The following is a 17,562-nucleotide window of genomic DNA, read 5'->3' as shown; positions in this document are numbered from 1 at the left end:
TCATTACATTAACTATTTAACTTCAAAAATATATTATTATTTAATATTTTTTAGTAAAATAAGTCATTGATATTAACCGATTTTTGGACTTACATACAAATCATGGTAAAAAGTAATAGAGAAGGTGTCACACAAAGCTAGCTTGATGATGTCAGAGGTCAGGTCATTGCATTAACTGCACGCATGCAGCTGAATTGAAGAAGCTAGAGATGAGACTCATAGCCATAATCATCATGCTTCATTCCATCTGCATGCATGCGGTTAATGCATGCAATTAAAACAGACCTAATGCTAAAACTTTCAAAGGAGATGACACTTATCCAGTTTTATTAAGGAAAAAAAGTGAAAACAACATTTGTACAAAAAATGAATAAGGACAACAAAAAAATTGTAAATGAGTTGAAAAAAAATATGGATGAAACCAACATTTGTATCATGTAGAACCATCTTGAAAGTACAAGGGATGTTAGGATTCCATTGATTCATGTGTCTCAGATCTATAGAAATTGTATGACTGATAAAGTCAACAAAATCAAGAAGCTTAAATTTTATCACCCTAAAAAAAACACCAAAAATAATAAGGAGAAAGGGAAGTATGAAACATGAATTTGAATAGAAACAAAAAAGAGTGTGAAAATAACATTTTCATCAAGTAGAACCATCTCTATAATACATGAGACGTTCTATCTTTAAAACTTAGAATAGATCAAAACATAATGATTATGACCATGAGTTTCACATCCTTCACAGTTATGATGCTTTTGATATCTTCACATAAAGAAATCATAGGGTTAGAGTTTTTTGAAAAACAAAAAAAAGAACGACAAAAATATAAAAACGTGAAAGAAAACTTGTTAGATGTTTACCCTAGTTAAATGAGTATTTATAATTTCAAAAGTTTGCTCTTTTTTTTTTAAAAAAAATGAGGACTCAAATTTGATTGAAAAAATTTCAACCTAGAACAAATGATCCACTGAATTGAAAAAAAAAAAAACAATCCGTTGTTCCTTTTCCTTTACCTAATGTCAGATTGCTCTGTTCTACTATTCAAAGTTTTCATCTTTGTTATATTCAACTTGTGGAATTGACATTTTTTGTGTTGATTTACCATTTGAGGTACTCCCGAGCCAAAATCCTTGCTTTTTTTTTTGTCATAGGTGTATGAAATAAAACTCAAAATACTTGCGCTTTTGCCATGGCTCAAGACCTGGATTTTTATGTTCCCATTACAATTTGGTTTTGAAACTTTGCGGACACCACTTTTTTAAACCTTGCCTCGCTTTTGTTGTTTGCTGGATTAATTGATGGATTCGAAGATGTGATGGTGCATTTGGTTGGGGCTTTGAATTGCGTTTAACTCTTTCTTTTTTTAGTCCAATGTTTTAGCTTTTATTTTGCTCTTTAAGTTCCTCAACTAGTGAAAGCCCATTTATGTATATCGTTCAAAAAGGCCAGGCCCAAAATATGTCAACGCACAAGAACTAGGTTGTAGAGTGTCAAGAGATTCCAAATGTGGCAATTTTTTTAAAACGAAACATTTGACAAAAAATAAAGTGTTGGATAAAATAAAATCTGAACAAATGAAGTGCATTCTAATTGAAAATTAACCTCACAGATTCAAGCTTTCTGTAGTATAGCAGCATCCAATGATCCAATATACTCGTTTTCCTTTATTTACTTTAATTACAAGAGGAGTGGGGATTACAAGTATATAATTTGAGCTTGAACTACACATGAATTTGATGGTCCTAACTTTACCACTTGAGCTAGCTAGACTATAAAATCCAATACTAACGAAAGATTAGAATTTACAAGGCAGCAAAAGCATCATCAACCCACTTCTTTTGCTGAACAGAGGAGTCACCTCCGGCACCGGTGGCAGTGCCTAGGATGGCTCCAACAGCAGCTCGCAGCTTGTTCATCCGCTTCCGGTGACGAATGCGCCGCAGAACCACTTGTTTGTCCAGACTCCGCGAGTTCTCCGGCGATTTTATACACAACTGGCTCGTCACAGACACCGCCTCCTCCTTCTTCTCGTACTGGTCTCCTCCTTCATCTCCCTCTGTGCTCCTCCTAGTACCAACTTCAACTTCCTTGGAGTTGGACACAACACCTTGCCGTTTCGCCGCCTTGGATTTGGAAAACATGCTTTCTAGCTAATGTGTCAAATGATGTAAAAACTGCTTCAGAGCATGAACAGTTGAGCATGGTGTTAAAGGAAGGGTGCTCTACTTATAAGTGGTGACAGAATATTTTGGTTTGGCACATATTCGTTTCTTTATAGTTTTTGCTTTAAAGGGACGGTGGGATACGATCTCCTAGGTGTCTCTGACACCGACAATGTACAATGGATTTGTATTGGTTTTTACTTAATGAGACTTAGACTTAGATTCCAAACATGTTCTGCCTAATAACTGCATCAGATGCTTATGTCTCATAAGTCATCACTTGATCTTATCCGTTATCAGATTCAAATCTTGATAAGCTTTTTTTTTTTGTTACATGTGGAAAGCAATGTTTATAAGCATTTGTTCATTTATGAATAATTATCAATTTTTTAATTCAACTATTAAAAATTGTCGTAGTTAATTTTTTTTTGTCTAAGTTCATTGAACTCATCAAATAGCTATTTTTCGTTATTTTTGTACTTAAAATAAAAAATATTATATTATAAGTAAAATCTTAATAACTAAGAAAAAATCCATCATTATTCCTGCAAGCACGGAGGCTATTTTTTTTTTCTCCAGATCAAATAGTAAGCAACTGCAGCGAATGAATGAATATAAATGTTCACGACTAAGACCAATGAAAGAGACTAGAATATTATATAGGTACGAACTCATATATATCTATAACATACTAACACAAATAACCCTCTTTTTATGAGAAAATGATATTTTCTTCCTGAGACATGTTAATGGTGAATATCTGGTAGTGGACGGGCTACCTTCAACTGTTACTGTTAGGAACAGGCCCAATCAATCTATCATTAGACCCAAATGGATGAATACCTACCTATATCATATTTCTTGTACTTTGTAGAATTTTATGAGGCTCTAGAATAATGTCACTTGTATGACTATCCTTAGGGCTAATATTCAATTCTACCCTAACAAATAAGTTGTAATGCTAAAGTATGAAATTAATCAGAAAATTTTAGCTTGCTCATATCTAGTTTTCTCCTTTTCTCTTCTAGGGAAGGCAGTGTGGCAAATGGTGTGTGGAATGGACAAACCCTGGGTGAATCTTCTTCGAGCGGCTTACTTTCCTGATGGCAATTTTCTGGCAATAAACAACAAGTTGGGATCCTCTGTGTGGAATGCTTTTCAGAAATCAAAACCCTTTATAGCCTCTGGAATAAAATTTGCAGTAGGGAATGGTGCTTCTTCCTTCTGATACTCAGCTTGGAATGCCTTAGGGCCTCTCTCCCAGCGAGTAGTTTTCGTTGATGTGCATGACTTGGAGCTTCGGGTGAGAGATGTGTGGAATGGAACAACATGGAATTTTGATAGATTATGGACGCTCCTTCCCCAAAACATTAAAATGTATATCAGCTCTATTACCGTGCGTTTGAACTCTCGTGTCGTTGATGGCTTCCGTTGGGAGGGTTGTATCTCTAGGGAGTACACTGTAGCTTCGGGCTACGCTTGGATCCTCCAGAATCGACTACCCCAGGACCCTTTGGTTGAACAACACTGGTCTTGGATTTGGCGGCTTCGGGTTCCCTTGAAATGTGTGGTTTTTGTGTGGTTAGCTTGTCACGGGTCCATCCCTACAAATCAGGTTCGCCACCATCGAGGTTTATCAGACTCTGCGACTTGCAGCAGGTGTCTACAGGCTGAGGAAACAGTGCTCCATTGTGTCAGAGACTGCCCTCAAGCATCTCGTGTTTGGGTCTTGCTGCAGTTTGATATTCACAGTGCTGACTTCATGGAACCAGATGTGAATGTGTGGCTTCGCAAGGTGTTGGGGAACTCTTGTCTGGTGGCGTCGGCGACTTTATGGTGGATTTGGAAGGCAAGAAACCTCTTTGTTTTCGAGAACCAGATGGTTTCCGACCAGACCCTGGCTGTACGCATAACTGCTATGGTTTCTGATATCCAACGCGCGTTTCCCTCGGTTGTGGCTCCCCGCCAACATCGTTGGGTTAGGTGGAGCTCGACGCTGGATGGTTGCATTGTTGTGAACGCGGATGGAAGTGTTTTGGGAGTCCCATATCGGAGTGGGTTTGGTGGCTGCCTCCGTTGCGCTGATGGGGAATGGATCAGAGGTTTCTTTGGTTCCAGTTCAGACCCAACTATCTTGCACATGGAACTCTTGGCAATCTTCCATGGCTTAACGCTTGCTTGGGACATGGGGTTCAAGATTGTTGAGTTCCAGTCGGATTCTTTGTATGAGGTTGATTTAGTGTTGGCTCCTCCGGCCCCTCGCCATCTGTATGCAACGCTTCTTATGGATATTCGGGATCTTCTAGCTCGCGCTTGGAATGTCAAGCTTGTGCACACGCTTCGGGAAGGGAATGCGTGCGCTGACTTTCTCGCGAAGTATGGTGCTGGACAGGCTGAGGACTTGGTGCTCTTGTCAAATCCCCTACCGAGTTTGGGTAGTCTCCTTTTAGCGGATGCGTTAGGAGTTTCGTTTCTAAGGCCCTAGCCTCGATGTTTTCCTTGCTTTCTTTCTTGCTTTTGCTGCTCCTTTTTTGTACCCCAAAAAAATATAGTTTTCTCCTTTTATCTACTCTAAGTTAATATAAGCCGGTAGATTATACTAATCCTACCAAATTGTTGATTTCATCATTGTCCTTTACCCGATGGTTTCTCCGTACTCATCATTGTAAGATCAAGTTTTGATCTAGTAGTACAACTCTATGTTTTGATGATTACAAGTTAACCTTTTGATGTGAACAATTATGGTACTCTAACGTGTTTTTCTGAGTGTGCTATTTACAGGCTCTGACCTCAATTTAATCCCACACAAATCAGAAGCACTGTGCATAAAGAGTGACCCAAGCAACGTTTTCGCATTGATCATGTTCAATATGAACAGTGGAAAAGCTTCAGAAGTTCTGAAGCTACACAAACTCTAATGTGGACTCAGTCACTAGAAGCTCTGAAGATCCAGAAGTTCTGAAAACCAAGAAACACTGAAGGCTCAGATGTTCTGATGGTGTAGAAGACTCTGAAGATCCAGAAGCTGAATAGTGGAAACTCTGATGTCCAGAAGCAAGAAACTCTGAAGACCATGTACTTTCCTCTGAGTTCAGAATCAGAAGATACAACGGTCAGGGGATCTGTGCTTTCCCTCTGACTCTGATCAACCGGCTTCACAAGTTCCAACATGAAGCATTCCCCTGATCAGAAGTCTCCTAGGTCTAAAGGTCAAGTCACTTTCAAAGTACAAAAGCAACAGTACTATCCTGACGACCTACCTAACAGTCTCAGACACAGCAGAAGCTGGAATTTCCAGAACTGCCCTCCAACGGTAGCATTCCCATGCAGCGTTCAAACCCTAATCCTTGGAGTATAAATAGAGACTGAAGATTGAAAGATGCGGTGGGAAGAATTTACATAAGCACAAGCTATATTCAAAAACCTTCAAGCATTCTTTCATTTGAATTTCATTGTGTTTACTATTAGCTTTTTAGAAGCAAATCTCTTGTAAACATTCTTTAATTAAACAGTTTGTTTAGTTCCTTTAGGAGATCAAGGTTGATCGGATCCTAGAGAAGACTAAGAGAGTGAATCTTAGTGTGAGCTAAGTTAGTGTAATTGTTAGTCACTTGTAGGTTTCAAGTGCAGTTGTAACTCTTACCTGATTAGTGGATTGCCTTCATTCTAAGAAGGAAGAAATCACCTTAACGGGTGGACTGGAGTAGCTTGAGTGATTTATCAAGTGAACCAGGATAAAATCCTTGTGTGCTTTTCTATCTCTCATCTCTAGCACTTAGTTCTCAAAAAGATTTGTTCAAATCTTTAAGGTGGAAGTTTTATCTTAAAAACGTTATTCAAACCCCCCCTTTCTACCGTTTTTCATACCTTCAATCATAATTACCATCCACATAGAATTTCCAACACTCATCCAACCATTTTGCCTCTACTTCCTCCATTAGACTAACTAATTCTACTTCATACACCATACCTAAGCCATCTACTACATTATCTCTCATAATAAAAAAACTTATGGCACCTCAAATGTAGTAACTCAAAGCTTTAGGCCTCTTTTATAATTGTAATGAGAAGTACATCTAGGATCATAAATGCTCGCACAAACTTTTTCTTCTCTCACATAAGTTGGGAGATAAACTTATAAGAAAAATTGAACAGAAAAATCGTAGATCTATGAAAGCATTACAAATAGTGGAATATGATGATAAAAACTAGAGTTACAAACTAAATTTTTATTCTACTTAGATAATAAAATATCTATGTATAATGGATTTATGCTATTATTTCATTTAATCCATTCCATTTTATGCATGATATTTCAACATGATAAATTAAAGTTACTATTATTTTAACCCTTTTTATAATAAAATAAAGATACTTCAGAAATTTTAGAGATCAATCGATGACATTCGGTTAAAACTTCTGCGACAGACAGTGTACTGTTGTTAGAATCTTTGCTCCGGCGAAGTTTCTATTTTCATTCCCTTTGCTCCGCCACGTTTACACGGCAAACTCAGGTGTGTGAAACGCCGATCCTTCTCTATCGCTAGTAATTCATCAAAGATATTCATTTCTCACTGCAATTTGTAGTTGATTGCTTGCTAATCACACTATTCAATCACTTTCGGACGAATTTAATTTGGAATTTTTACTCGTTTTTGTTGAATGTGATTGAATTTGACATGTTCGTTCACTTGTCTCTGATCCCTTTGTTATCTGCCAGTAAAAGCAAGGATTCACCATGGCTGCTCCAGGGGTACGGTTGCACATACTAGAGAACCATGTAAGTTTCCTTGTGCATTTTTTCTTCATTATATCTTGCCTTCGATTTCGAAACCTTGAAATGTTTTGTCATATTTGATTATATTCAATGTATCTAGTCCTAGACCTTATTGTCTAAGTTAAATTGCTGCTGCTGCATCACTATTTAACTAATTTGGCATGTGCAGGTGGTGATGGATAATGGCATAGTCCAAGTTACGTTGTCAAATCCTGATGGAATCGTCACTGGTATACGATATAATGGTGTTGATAATTTACTTGAAGTTCTCAACAAGGAATCTAATAGAGGGTATGTGAAAGAAAAATATATTTCTTCTACTGATTGTGAGGAAATTCACTTTTTCAACATGGATTCTGATTTTGTTTTTCAATTGAATGAGTAGGTACTGGGATCTTGTTTGGAGCGCACCGGGAAGCAAAGGAATCTTTGATGTGTATGGCAGTACTACTTGCTTTTGTTACTGCATTGAGTTTTTGATATTCTTCCACCATGTCAAATTCTTATAAAGAAATATTCAAATGCATCCACCAATTACAATTTGCAATTAAACTAGGAGTGGTTTTTATGTCACACCAGCTGAAATGTAAACTCGTTGAAAAAAAAGCCTCTATTTTGCTTACATGTTCTGTGGACAGTCTTATCTGTTATTGCTCTAAGAATAATATTTTAAGCGAATGTGAACTCAAGATATTTTCGTCCAGGATTAAAGGAACGTGTTTTAAAGTTGTAGTTCAAAACGAGGAACAGCTGGAGCTTTCATTCACCAGAATGTGGGATCCTTCTCTCGAGGGAAAGTTTGTGCCCTTAAATATTGACAAAAGGTCCTTGACTCCTTGCTCAAATTTTGTTTACCTTTTTTGAAATTGTAGTTACCGTCTGTATTAATATTTGTGAATGATCAATTTCAGATTCATAATGCTCCGTGGTTCATCAGGCTTCTACTCTTATGGAATTTATGAGCACTTAAATGGATGGCCGGATTTTGATCTTGGTGAAACTAGGATCACTTTCAAGCTTAGAAAAGAAAAGTACATTATATATATCTCTACACACAGACACATTTCAGCTGTCATTTTAAGTACAAGCATGATCTTTTAGTAGTACTTCTCAATCTACTTTTTTTCTGTATTTGTTTATTGAACAAAACTTTGCAAAGATGAAAATGGCTAAATAATTTCCTAGCACTTTCAAATGATTTTTCTATTCCAAAAATAACTTATTTAACAAATCTAGCGGAAAAACTAACTCAAGCATAAAGGCTTTGATATTATATCAAAAGCATAAGCACTTTGGGAAGACACGTGAATTGTTTATCTTATATTTTTGACAAAAACATTAGTGGAGATGTTCATAGTAGACGACAGACAATCCTTTTTTGATTTTGCATATGCAACCAATTTAACAATCAAGAATGTAGGTTTCAATACATGGCTATGGCCGACAATAGGAAAAGGATTATGCCTTTCCCGGAGGACCGGTTACCAGGAAAGTGCCAAACCTTGGCCTACCCAGAAGCTGTCCTACTAGTCAATCCCAAGGATCCACGACTGAAAGGAGAGGTACTAGTTGCAATTTCTTTGCCTTTTTAGTCTATTTTAGGTCTTATATACATGTAGGCATGTTTGATTATGCATATGAAACTGATGTTAAGTTTAACATCAACTTCATCCCCACCCATTGATGCCTTTTCCAAATTGATGAAAACCATGTGTAAATCTTTTTGGTTCCTCTAATATCTCTACATCAATCTTTATAGCAAGTGTATTGCTTTAATGGTCAACTTCCCTGACATTAGACCAAATCGTCTTTCTGTAATGTAGGTTTCTTAATCTCCATTCAACCCTTCTCCCATAATTCCATAGTATGACTCATGAGCTTAGTCCCCCCCCCCATAATTTGCAGGATTTTGTATGTCACCCTTGTCCTTCCAAACAGGACACATTTTTATAAAATTTCTTTCATTAAATACTTCCATACTCCATAGAGCTCATTCTTCCAAAATGAATTCTTTCAAAACTAATTGTTCTAAACTACATCTTATTGAAGATAATTGTTCAAAGTCCAAACGCACACATAATGGTTAGTTGAGTTTACAAGTGTTGAGTGTTCACTAAGATATTTTTTCATATTTCTAGTTGAAAAGGAGATAGAGATGATTCCCTTTGCATAGGTTGACTGTGTAGTATGAAGTATTCTGTTGTGGTTTCATTTGATTCTAATTCACAGGTGGATGACAAGTATCAATATTCATGTGAAAACATAGATAATCGAGTCCATGGGTGGATATCATTCAGTCCACCTGTAGGATTCTGGCAGATTACTCCTAGTGATGAGTTTCGTTCTGGTGGGCCTCTCAAACAGAATCTGACCTCACATGTAGGACCCACCACACTTGCAGTAAGTGAACGAATTGAGACCATGGTGATAGTTTTACCACATGGCTATCATACTGTGTTACCTCAAGTTGTAATCTTTGATCTGATATTATCTCTTATAAAATTATGTGTTTGTTGAATTGGCATCATTAGATGTTTCTTAGTGGTCACTATGCGGGACAAGATTTGGTGCCCAAAATTAGAGGTGGTGAACCATGGAAGAAGGTTTTTGGTCCTGTATATATTTATCTCAATTCTGGATCAATTGGTGATGACCCACTTTGGCTATGGGAGGATGCAAAAATACAGGTTCACCCATGTGTCTCTTGTACTTTTGTTGTTTGGAGATGCATGCATAGTACAGTTGGATGCAGAAGTTGTAACTTGTAAGATAATACTGATTTTAGTTGATATTCAGATGATGAATGAAGTTCAAAATTGGCCATATTATTTCCCTGCTTCAGAGGATTTTCCAAAGGCAGATCAACGGGGCAACGTCAGTGGCAGATTACTTGTATTAGACAGGTAAGTATGCGGGATATTTCTAGTTTGTTCATGAGCTTTTAATTTTGCATTGTTGGATATGTATGGTGTTGTTATACCGGTGCTTGGAATACAACCAAAATCTCGCTGCTGCGAGTCTAGGACTTCTTTTCGGGTACATAAATGCTACTATTTATTGACATCTTTTCATTATTTTGTAATATGGTAAAATAGAAGGTTCTCACTTTATTTTATTGAATAACTAATCGATTGTTTTTCAGCAGCAACATTGTGGCTCTTTTTTTCTATATATGTGAATTTGAGTGAACCGGTCTAATTATCATGTCTAGGTACATCAGCACCGACTTAATATCAGCAAATGGTGCTTATGTTGGTCTCGCCCCACCAGGAGATGCAGGCTCATGGCAAAGAGAATGCAAGGTGTTCTTCCTTCACTTTTTTAGGTTATCCTCAATTGTCTTTTTTCTTTCCTCCATTTGGGGTGAGGCTGGGGTTATTAAAATTTTCATTGCTCTAATATTAAGAACTAAGTTGAAGTCAGTCTGTAGTTGACAATATAATCTGTTATTTTTATTTAGTAGTTGAAATTTGAAAACAGCTAATAGTTGAAGGGTTGAAGTTAAAAATGTACTAATCTCATTCTTTGACAAATCAAGAATATTACAAACAATGTTAGACATAACCTTGTTTTCCTTTCCTTTTGAAAAACATAAATCTTATGTGTTAAAATAATCACAAGAATGCTATTGTGGGTGCCCAAATGAACTCTTTTCTAACAATGATTATTTAACTTCTACTGCTTCCAGGACTATCAATTCTGGACCAGAGCAGACGATAATGGATTTTTCACAATTAGCAATATACGTGCAGGCGACTACAACCTTTTTGCTTGGGTACCGGGTTTTATTGGGGACTATAGATGTGATGATTTTATGAAGATAACTTCAGGTTCCTACCTTAACCTGGTAAAGGTTGAAATTGTTGGCACCTTGCATAAAAATTTCTCACCAAACTTGCAATGTAGGATCTTATATTGAATTGGGTGAACTTATATATGAGCCTCCAAGAGATGGTCCCACATTGTGGGAAATAGGTATTCCTGATAGATCTGCTGCAGAATTTTACGTTCCTGATCCCAATCCACAATATATTAATAAGCTTTTTATCGGTCATCCAGACAGGTTAGCTCTATTATCTGTTATTAGGAGCATATTTCTGTGCTCATTCTATAAAAAAATTTGCTTATTTTTGGACCTATATTACATATTAAAACAATCAGCACCAACTGTGCATTTTATCTTCTTATATGTTATGAAAATGTTTCCTCGAGATGTCAGTAATCTGTTCTTAGAACTTCTTTTTCTCCTTTCAACTTGTAGATTCAGGCAGTATGGATTGTGGGACAGATATACAGAATTGTATCCTGATGCAGATTTGGTTTACACAATTGGTGTTAGTGACTATAGGAAGGATTGGTTTTTTGCTCAGGCTCCCAGGTCTGGTTCTTCTTATATCTATTTATTGATATAACACGGCTGAAGACTATAGTGTCCTACTTCATTGATAATTGTTGCATTTATTTTAAACTATACACTACGTACTCTGTACTAATTTTTCAATCTTTGCTTAACTGCAGAAAAGGAGGGGACAACACTCTTCAAGGAACAACTTGGCAAATCAAGTTTGAAGTTGGTAGTGTGGTCCAGGGAAGTACATATAAACTGAGAGTTGCACTTGCATCTGCAACATTAGCTGAATTGCAGGTGAAGTCCCTTGACTTTTCTGTCTCTCTCACACACATAAGACCTCTTTAGATATAACATGTATTGTGCTGACCTGTGTGATTTGTCTGTGAAGATTCGAATAAATGATCCCAATGCAAGACGTCCCGTATTTACCACTGGATTAATAGGAAGGGAAAACTCAATTGCAAGACACGGAGTTCGTGGACTCTATTGGCTGTACCATGTGAATATACCAAGCTCTCTTCTTATTGGTGGCACGAATACTATGTATTTTACGCAGCCAAGATGTACCAGTCCCTTCCAGGGCATCATGTATGATTATATTCGTTTGGAAGGCCCTCCTTGTTTCAAAGAAGAAATTTAGCATAATATTGGGTAATGAATGAATCTAAGTTGTTGTACATTTTCATCATATTGGAATGTATATGTTAGTGAACAGTGTATACATATTATCATTTTCTTTTCTTTTCTCTGAAATGTATTGTTTGTCTTTGTGTTTGATTTGGCATATGTACCAACGTTTTGTAATACCTTTATATATGACAAATTCATATTTCTGTTATTTATGTTAGACTTGTTCAGCCACCATCATTCATGAAACAGGAAGATTGAACATTTTCTTGTTTTGAATAATGTGGGATTTCACCTCGGATTTGAACATTAGATTTTTACTATGTCATACTGTATATGAATTATTGATTAGATATTTGAGGATACAATGTTGAGTATGGCCCAGGAACTATCATTTGGTGAGTACTAGGAAGGCTCAAAAGCTGTACATGGTAGACTTTGTTTGATATTAGCTCTCCTTCCGAACACAATAAAGCCCATCCAGAAGGTAGGACATTAAGAATTATCTGTTGTATTTGACTTTATAAAAGATCGTTTGAACAGACTCATTAAGTTTTAGCTTTTACAGAAAGAAAGCAAAACGAGGAATAATAACCTTGAATACTTTTGTGCTTCAATAATGTGATTGGCTGCTTCTTCAATCTCACGACTTTATCTAATACACCACATACACCACCAAACAACTGTTGCGACTAAGTAAAGAGATTTAAAGAATGCTTTCTTTCTAGTTCAAGGAAACTAAACCCAACATATTTAAGCTCTCTGGCTGTCCAATTTCTGTTGGCAGGACAAAAGCACAAACTGTTTATTTTTTTTCTTTTCCAAACGTTGTGCTAAAAACCAGCCACTGTCACTGAACCATATAAAGGACATGCTTTCTTCTCATTAGAAAGATAATTTCTTAGCCATTTTCAAACCACTCTGAATCTGTGAGACCTTCATTGTGCACATATCTGGTTTACTGCTACTACAACCATGCCACCTCTTGGGGTGCAACTCAGTATTCAAGATCGTCATGTATTTAAATCTCTCTAGAATGATTTTCCTTCCATCTGAATGAATAACTTTTACACTCGTCTCAATTAGATTGTTTTAAGACTATTATAAAACTTCATGTGTAGGTGGTGATGGACAATGGCATACTACAAGTCACATTGTCCAATCCTGAGGGAATTGTGACTGGAATTCAGTACAATAGCATTGACAACTTGCTTGAAGTTTTGAATGACGAATCTAACAGAGGGTACACCCTACAAAGACACAATTGTTAATTTTTACAGATTAAGGAACATTGTTTGGCTCTCCTCCCAGTAACACAATTCTTTTTGTAACTTCATGTAGATATTGGGACCTTGTTTGGAGCTCACCAACCAGTACAGGAACCACCGGTAGATTTGATGTGTATGTCTCTCTCTCAGCTATGTGTGTTGATAATTAGTTTCACAAACTCATGGCATATATTTGAATTTTCTGTTTGTTCCTCCCATTATATCTATAATCATCTAGTCACGTCTAGTTTATTTTCACATGTTTTCAAAATCTTTATATTGTAAGTAAAGCACATTTTGTGATACACGTTTGTGAGGGCAGGATAAAGGGAACCACTTTCAAAGTTATAGTGGAAAATGAGGACCAAGTTGAGGTATCCTTCACTAGGATGTGGGATGCTTCCCTTGAGGGCAAGTTGGTTCCTTTGAATATTGATAAGAGGTTAGTGAAACCTACCCTCAATAACATTGTTAAGATGGTGGCACTGGATATGAAAAATCTATATCTATTATCGATTTTATTATGCATGTGTGACTTTTAGGTTCATAATGCTTCGTGGTTGTTCTGGCTTCTACTCGTATGCAATTTATGAGCACTTGGAGGATTGGCCTGCTTTCAATCTTGACGAAACAAGAATAGCTTTCAAGCTTAGAAAAGAGAAGTACGTAAGCATTCAAAGCTTAACATTTTATTTTATGTTCTGTAATTAACTTTCTTGCTTCTAGTCATTGTTGATCATAGGCTAATATATATGCTATGTTTTGTGCGGTCAGGTTCCATTATATGGCAATGGCAGATAATAGACAAAGAGACATGCCTCTTCCAGATGACAGAGTACCACCTAAAGGCCAACCACTTGCATATCCAGAAGCAGTTCTACTTGTCAACCCTATTGAACCAGAACTAAAAGGAGAGGTATATTTACATTAAAAGATCTTAAAGTGTCCCAAGGACATAGATATGCACTTTGACATATATGATCCTTATACACCCAAACAATATATACTCATCATTTTTCTCTGTTTTTACATGTCTCATTATATTTCATATTCATTGCTTCACTGTCTTCTCTTATTCTCTCACTACGCTTGTCTACACCTATTGAATGTCTACACAACATTTTAGGCACAATGATTGCAATTTTGATGTATAGGTGGATGACAAGTACCAATATTCATGTGATAACAAAGATAGCCAAGTTCATGGATGGATTTGCAAGGATCCGGGTGTCGGATTCTGGCTAATTACGCCTAGCAATGAGTTTCGATCTGGTGGACCCCTCAAACAAAACTTAACTTCCCACGTTGGACCTACCACGCTTGCTGTAAGTGCTTAATTAATCATGTGCATGGAAGAAATGTAATCAAATTGTTAAGTATGGTGCTATAACTTGGATCTGATTTTAGAATGTTGTTGGTCTAAAATAACACAATCAGGTGTTTCTAAGCGCTCATTATAGCGGAGAGGATCTGGTGCCTAAGTTCAAAGCTGGTGAGGCATGGAAGAAAGTTTTTGGTCCAGTTTTTATCTATTTAAATTCTACTGATGATGGAAGTGCCGTCCCTAATCTATGGGACGATGCTAAACTGCAGGTTCAATATTACTTACTTTATCAATCTACATATAATATAAAGCTAGATTTTCTAACACAAGAACATATATACCAATTAACTTATAGATGTTGGTGGAAGTCCAAAGCTGGCCCTACAGTTTTCCTGATTCAGATGATTTCTCAAAGTGGGATGAACGTGGTAATGTTAGTGGCAGACTTTTGGTTAGAGACAGGTGAGTTCTTATAAGTTGTGTTTTTAAGAGTAATCATAGCCCCTGAAAAATTTCTTATATATTTGTCTAAATCCCTTAGATTTGTTTTTGGTCATCAAATTTTGGAAATTAAGAATGAGAACCTCCTAAACTTGCTTGTCAAATTAACTGAATCAATTCTGCACTTGAGAAGTTAATCCCTGAATCAAATATATAATAGTTTGTTTTCTAACAATTCCATTTTGGCATATAAAATATATAGGTATATAGACGATGACTACATATCAGCGAAAGGTGCCTACGTTGGCTTGGCTCCACCTGGAGAAGTGGGATCTTGGCAAAGAGAATGCAAGGTAACTTGAAAAAAAGGAAAAACATGGTCTAGTCTTCAGTGTACATGTTCTTGTTAGTGTGCTCATTTCACTATGATGCACAATATTCCTTTTAATGATGCATATTGCATAATATGTTCTTATTAGATTTTATTTGTGATCAGAATTACCAGTTTTGGGCTAAAGCAGATGATGATGGCTATTTCACCATCAGCAATATTCGTGTTGGCGACTATAATGTGTACGCATGGGTACCTGGTTTTATTGGTGACTATAAATATGATGTGACTATGACCATAACAGAAGGTATTCATCAACCAGTTTTATCACTTTTATTTTTGAAGCTACAGAAAGTTTTTGTGCTAAGTATTTTGTATTTGGTTTCTATGAAAACAGTTTGTGACATAGACATTGGGGATCTTGTATATGAGCCACCAAGAGATGGTCCCACATTGTGGGAAATAGGCATCCCTGATCGCTCTGCTGCCGAGTTCTATGTTCCTGATCCAAATCCCAAATATATCAACAAACTCTATGTTAATCATCCTGACAAGTTAGTCACCTCTTTGGCTAATTGGCTTTACATTTCAACTTAAACTTTCATATTATTAAGCATTTAGTGTATGTTTGAAACTTCTTCTACAATTGATTCTGAAGCCAAATTTTATATGATAAGAAAATTTTCAAAATCCAAAGATTGACTTCATTGGACCACATTAATTTCCCATGTAAATGCATTTTAAATTAACCAAGACTATATATATTGTAATAGTTGATTATAATTTGCAGGTTTAGGCAATATGGGTTATGGGAGAGATATGCAGAATTATACCCTGACAAAGACTTGATCTACACTGTTGGTGTTAGTGACTACACCAAAGATTGGTTCTTTGCTCAAGTTACCAGGTAGAGAGCCAGTAGTTTCATCACTGGTTTCACATTACAAACTTGTTATATTTGCAGCAAGGTGAAACAAAAAATTGTTGACTTTTCCTCTCCATTTTAGGAAGAAAGATGACAATACTTATCAAGGAACCACATGGCAAATCAAGTTTAAGCTTGATAATGTGAACAAAAGCAGTATTTATAAACTTCGAGTGGCTTTGGCATCAGCCACATTTTCTGAACTTCAGGTACATCAATTTTCTTACTTGATTATATGAATTGAGTTGATGGTAATACTAGTTAAGTTCAAGGTTGTTCATAAATACTCTGTTTACAATTTTAAGGTTCGAGTTAATGATCCAAAAGCAAATCGTCCTCTATTTTCAAGTGGATTGATTGGAAGGGATAACTCAATCGCTAGACATGGAATTCATGGCCTTTATTGGCTTTACAATGTGGACATACCAGGCACTCGACTTGTAGAAGGAGATAACACCATCTTCTTGACACAGACAAGAGGCAATGGCCCATTTCAAGCTATTATGTATGATTATATTCGTTTGGAAGGTCCATCTGAGTCTAGTTTCAATAAGAAAAATTAAGAGAGCTTTTAGAAGGTCCATCTATAGTCTAGCAATTCCTTACATTGTGTCTGACTATGTAAAGAAATTTTGCTACTTGTTCTTCAATTATTGCTCATTGTGTATGCGAAGTCTACCTTGAAGTTCTTTAAGCTTTGTCTTTAGTTCGATCACTGGACTCATGTATGGATAAAACATTATTAAGAGGGTTGTTGTCACTTTGACATCTGAGTGTATGGTGAAATCTCTGAGGTGGGAGGACATTGAGAAAAAAATGTTACATAAATTTTTAGTTCTACATTTTACAATCAAATTTAGTTTGGTCTCTACCATTTAATCTGTCCTGAAAGATTTTTATCATCAAATTATTCACTGAGTAAAATTTTGCAACTATATTACTCCTCTATTTTTTACCCTCTAAGTTAGTCTTCCAAAGATACAAAATTGCTATCGAATTATTCGTATAAGAGGTTATTGTGAAGGCTAAAAATGATGAATTTGGTGAAAATTTTCTATGTTTGATAGACAAGTGTTTCATGGTAGAAATAATGTGGAATTGAATTTATATTGTGAAGGTCGAGCACCACTTGACGTTGGTTGAATTGAGCTTCACTTCTCGGCGTTGAAAGATTAGTCTGCGTTCAGATTACATTAACAGGTAGAATTCAGTAAAAATGATATGTTTGATTACAAGGTATCATTAGAGCTGTCATATCCCGTTCAAGTTACAAACTAAGAAAGAAAGCGTGAAATAGCACAATAGAAGTACATGCATGGATTCTCAAAGTGTGGGTTAAATGAAAATGCA

General features: G+C 36.3%; 2 protein-coding genes across 4 annotated transcripts; both read left to right on the top strand.

Moving 5' to 3' along the window:
* The first annotated feature begins 6,551 nt into the window (after positions 1-6,551).
* On the top strand, positions 6,552-12,138 carry LOC130727695 (uncharacterized). The gene is made up of 16 exons (XM_057578907.1): positions 6,552-6,682; positions 6,889-6,948; positions 7,115-7,236; positions 7,331-7,381; positions 7,650-7,769; positions 7,857-7,976; positions 8,366-8,507; positions 9,175-9,345; positions 9,477-9,632; positions 9,742-9,848; positions 10,157-10,247; positions 10,634-10,775; positions 10,852-11,008; positions 11,207-11,323; positions 11,464-11,590; positions 11,685-12,138. The coding sequence occupies exons 2-16, from the start codon at positions 6,907-6,909 to the stop codon at positions 11,934-11,936; spliced, it is 1,917 nt and encodes a 638-aa protein (XP_057434890.1). The 5' UTR covers positions 6,552-6,682; positions 6,889-6,906; the 3' UTR covers positions 11,937-12,138.
* Positions 12,139-12,248: 110 nt separating this feature from the next.
* LOC130727694 (probable rhamnogalacturonate lyase B) lies at positions 12,249-17,086 on the top strand. Of its 3 annotated transcripts, none has more exons than XM_057578906.1 (15): positions 12,249-12,410; positions 13,045-13,166; positions 13,265-13,324; positions 13,514-13,633; positions 13,734-13,853; positions 13,966-14,107; positions 14,346-14,516; positions 14,629-14,784; positions 14,871-14,977; positions 15,219-15,309; positions 15,453-15,594; positions 15,685-15,841; positions 16,078-16,194; positions 16,295-16,421; positions 16,518-17,086. In XM_057578906.1, exons 2-15 carry the CDS (start codon positions 13,051-13,053, stop codon positions 16,773-16,775), a joined length of 1,884 nt encoding a protein of 627 aa, XP_057434889.1. In that variant the 5' UTR covers positions 12,249-12,410; positions 13,045-13,050; the 3' UTR covers positions 16,776-17,086. The 3 variants fall into 3 exon arrangements, with proteins under 3 accessions (XP_057434889.1, XP_057434887.1, XP_057434888.1); XM_057578905.1 differs by lacking the exon at positions 12,249-12,410 and adding an exon at positions 12,700-12,940; XM_057578904.1 differs by lacking the exon at positions 12,249-12,410 and adding an exon at positions 12,699-12,940 and having other exon boundaries at positions 15,453-15,841.
* Positions 17,087-17,562: the final 476 nt, after the last annotated feature.

Source organism: Lotus japonicus, chromosome 1, assembly GCF_012489685.1.
Source record: "Lotus japonicus ecotype B-129 chromosome 1, LjGifu_v1.2".
Taxonomy (NCBI): domain Eukaryota; kingdom Viridiplantae; phylum Streptophyta; class Magnoliopsida; order Fabales; family Fabaceae; genus Lotus; species Lotus japonicus.
The sequence above is the reverse complement of the archived record's forward strand: the minus strand, read 5'-3'. Positions and strand labels throughout refer to the sequence as shown.

Excerpts from the sequence above, each read along its gene's own strand:
- LOC130727695 (XM_057578907.1), top strand. The coding sequence starts at position 6,907 with ATGGCTGCTCCAGGGGTACGGTTGCACATACTAGAGAACCAT. Across the intron at positions 6,949-7,114 it reads TGCACATACTAGAGAACCAT|GTGGTGATGGATAATGGCAT; the intron begins GTAAGTTTCCTT and ends TGGCATGTGCAG. Across the intron at positions 9,346-9,476 it reads TAGGACCCACCACACTTGCA|ATGTTTCTTAGTGGTCACTA; the intron begins GTAAGTGAACGA and ends TGGCATCATTAG.
- LOC130727694 (XM_057578904.1), top strand. The coding sequence starts at position 12,899 with ATGCCACCTCTTGGGGTGCAACTCAGTATTCAAGATCGTCAT. Across the intron at positions 13,634-13,733 it reads CCTTTGAATATTGATAAGAG|GTTCATAATGCTTCGTGGTT; the intron begins GTTAGTGAAACC and ends TGTGACTTTTAG. Across the intron at positions 15,842-16,077 it reads TATGTTAATCATCCTGACAA|GTTTAGGCAATATGGGTTAT; the intron begins GTTAGTCACCTC and ends TATAATTTGCAG.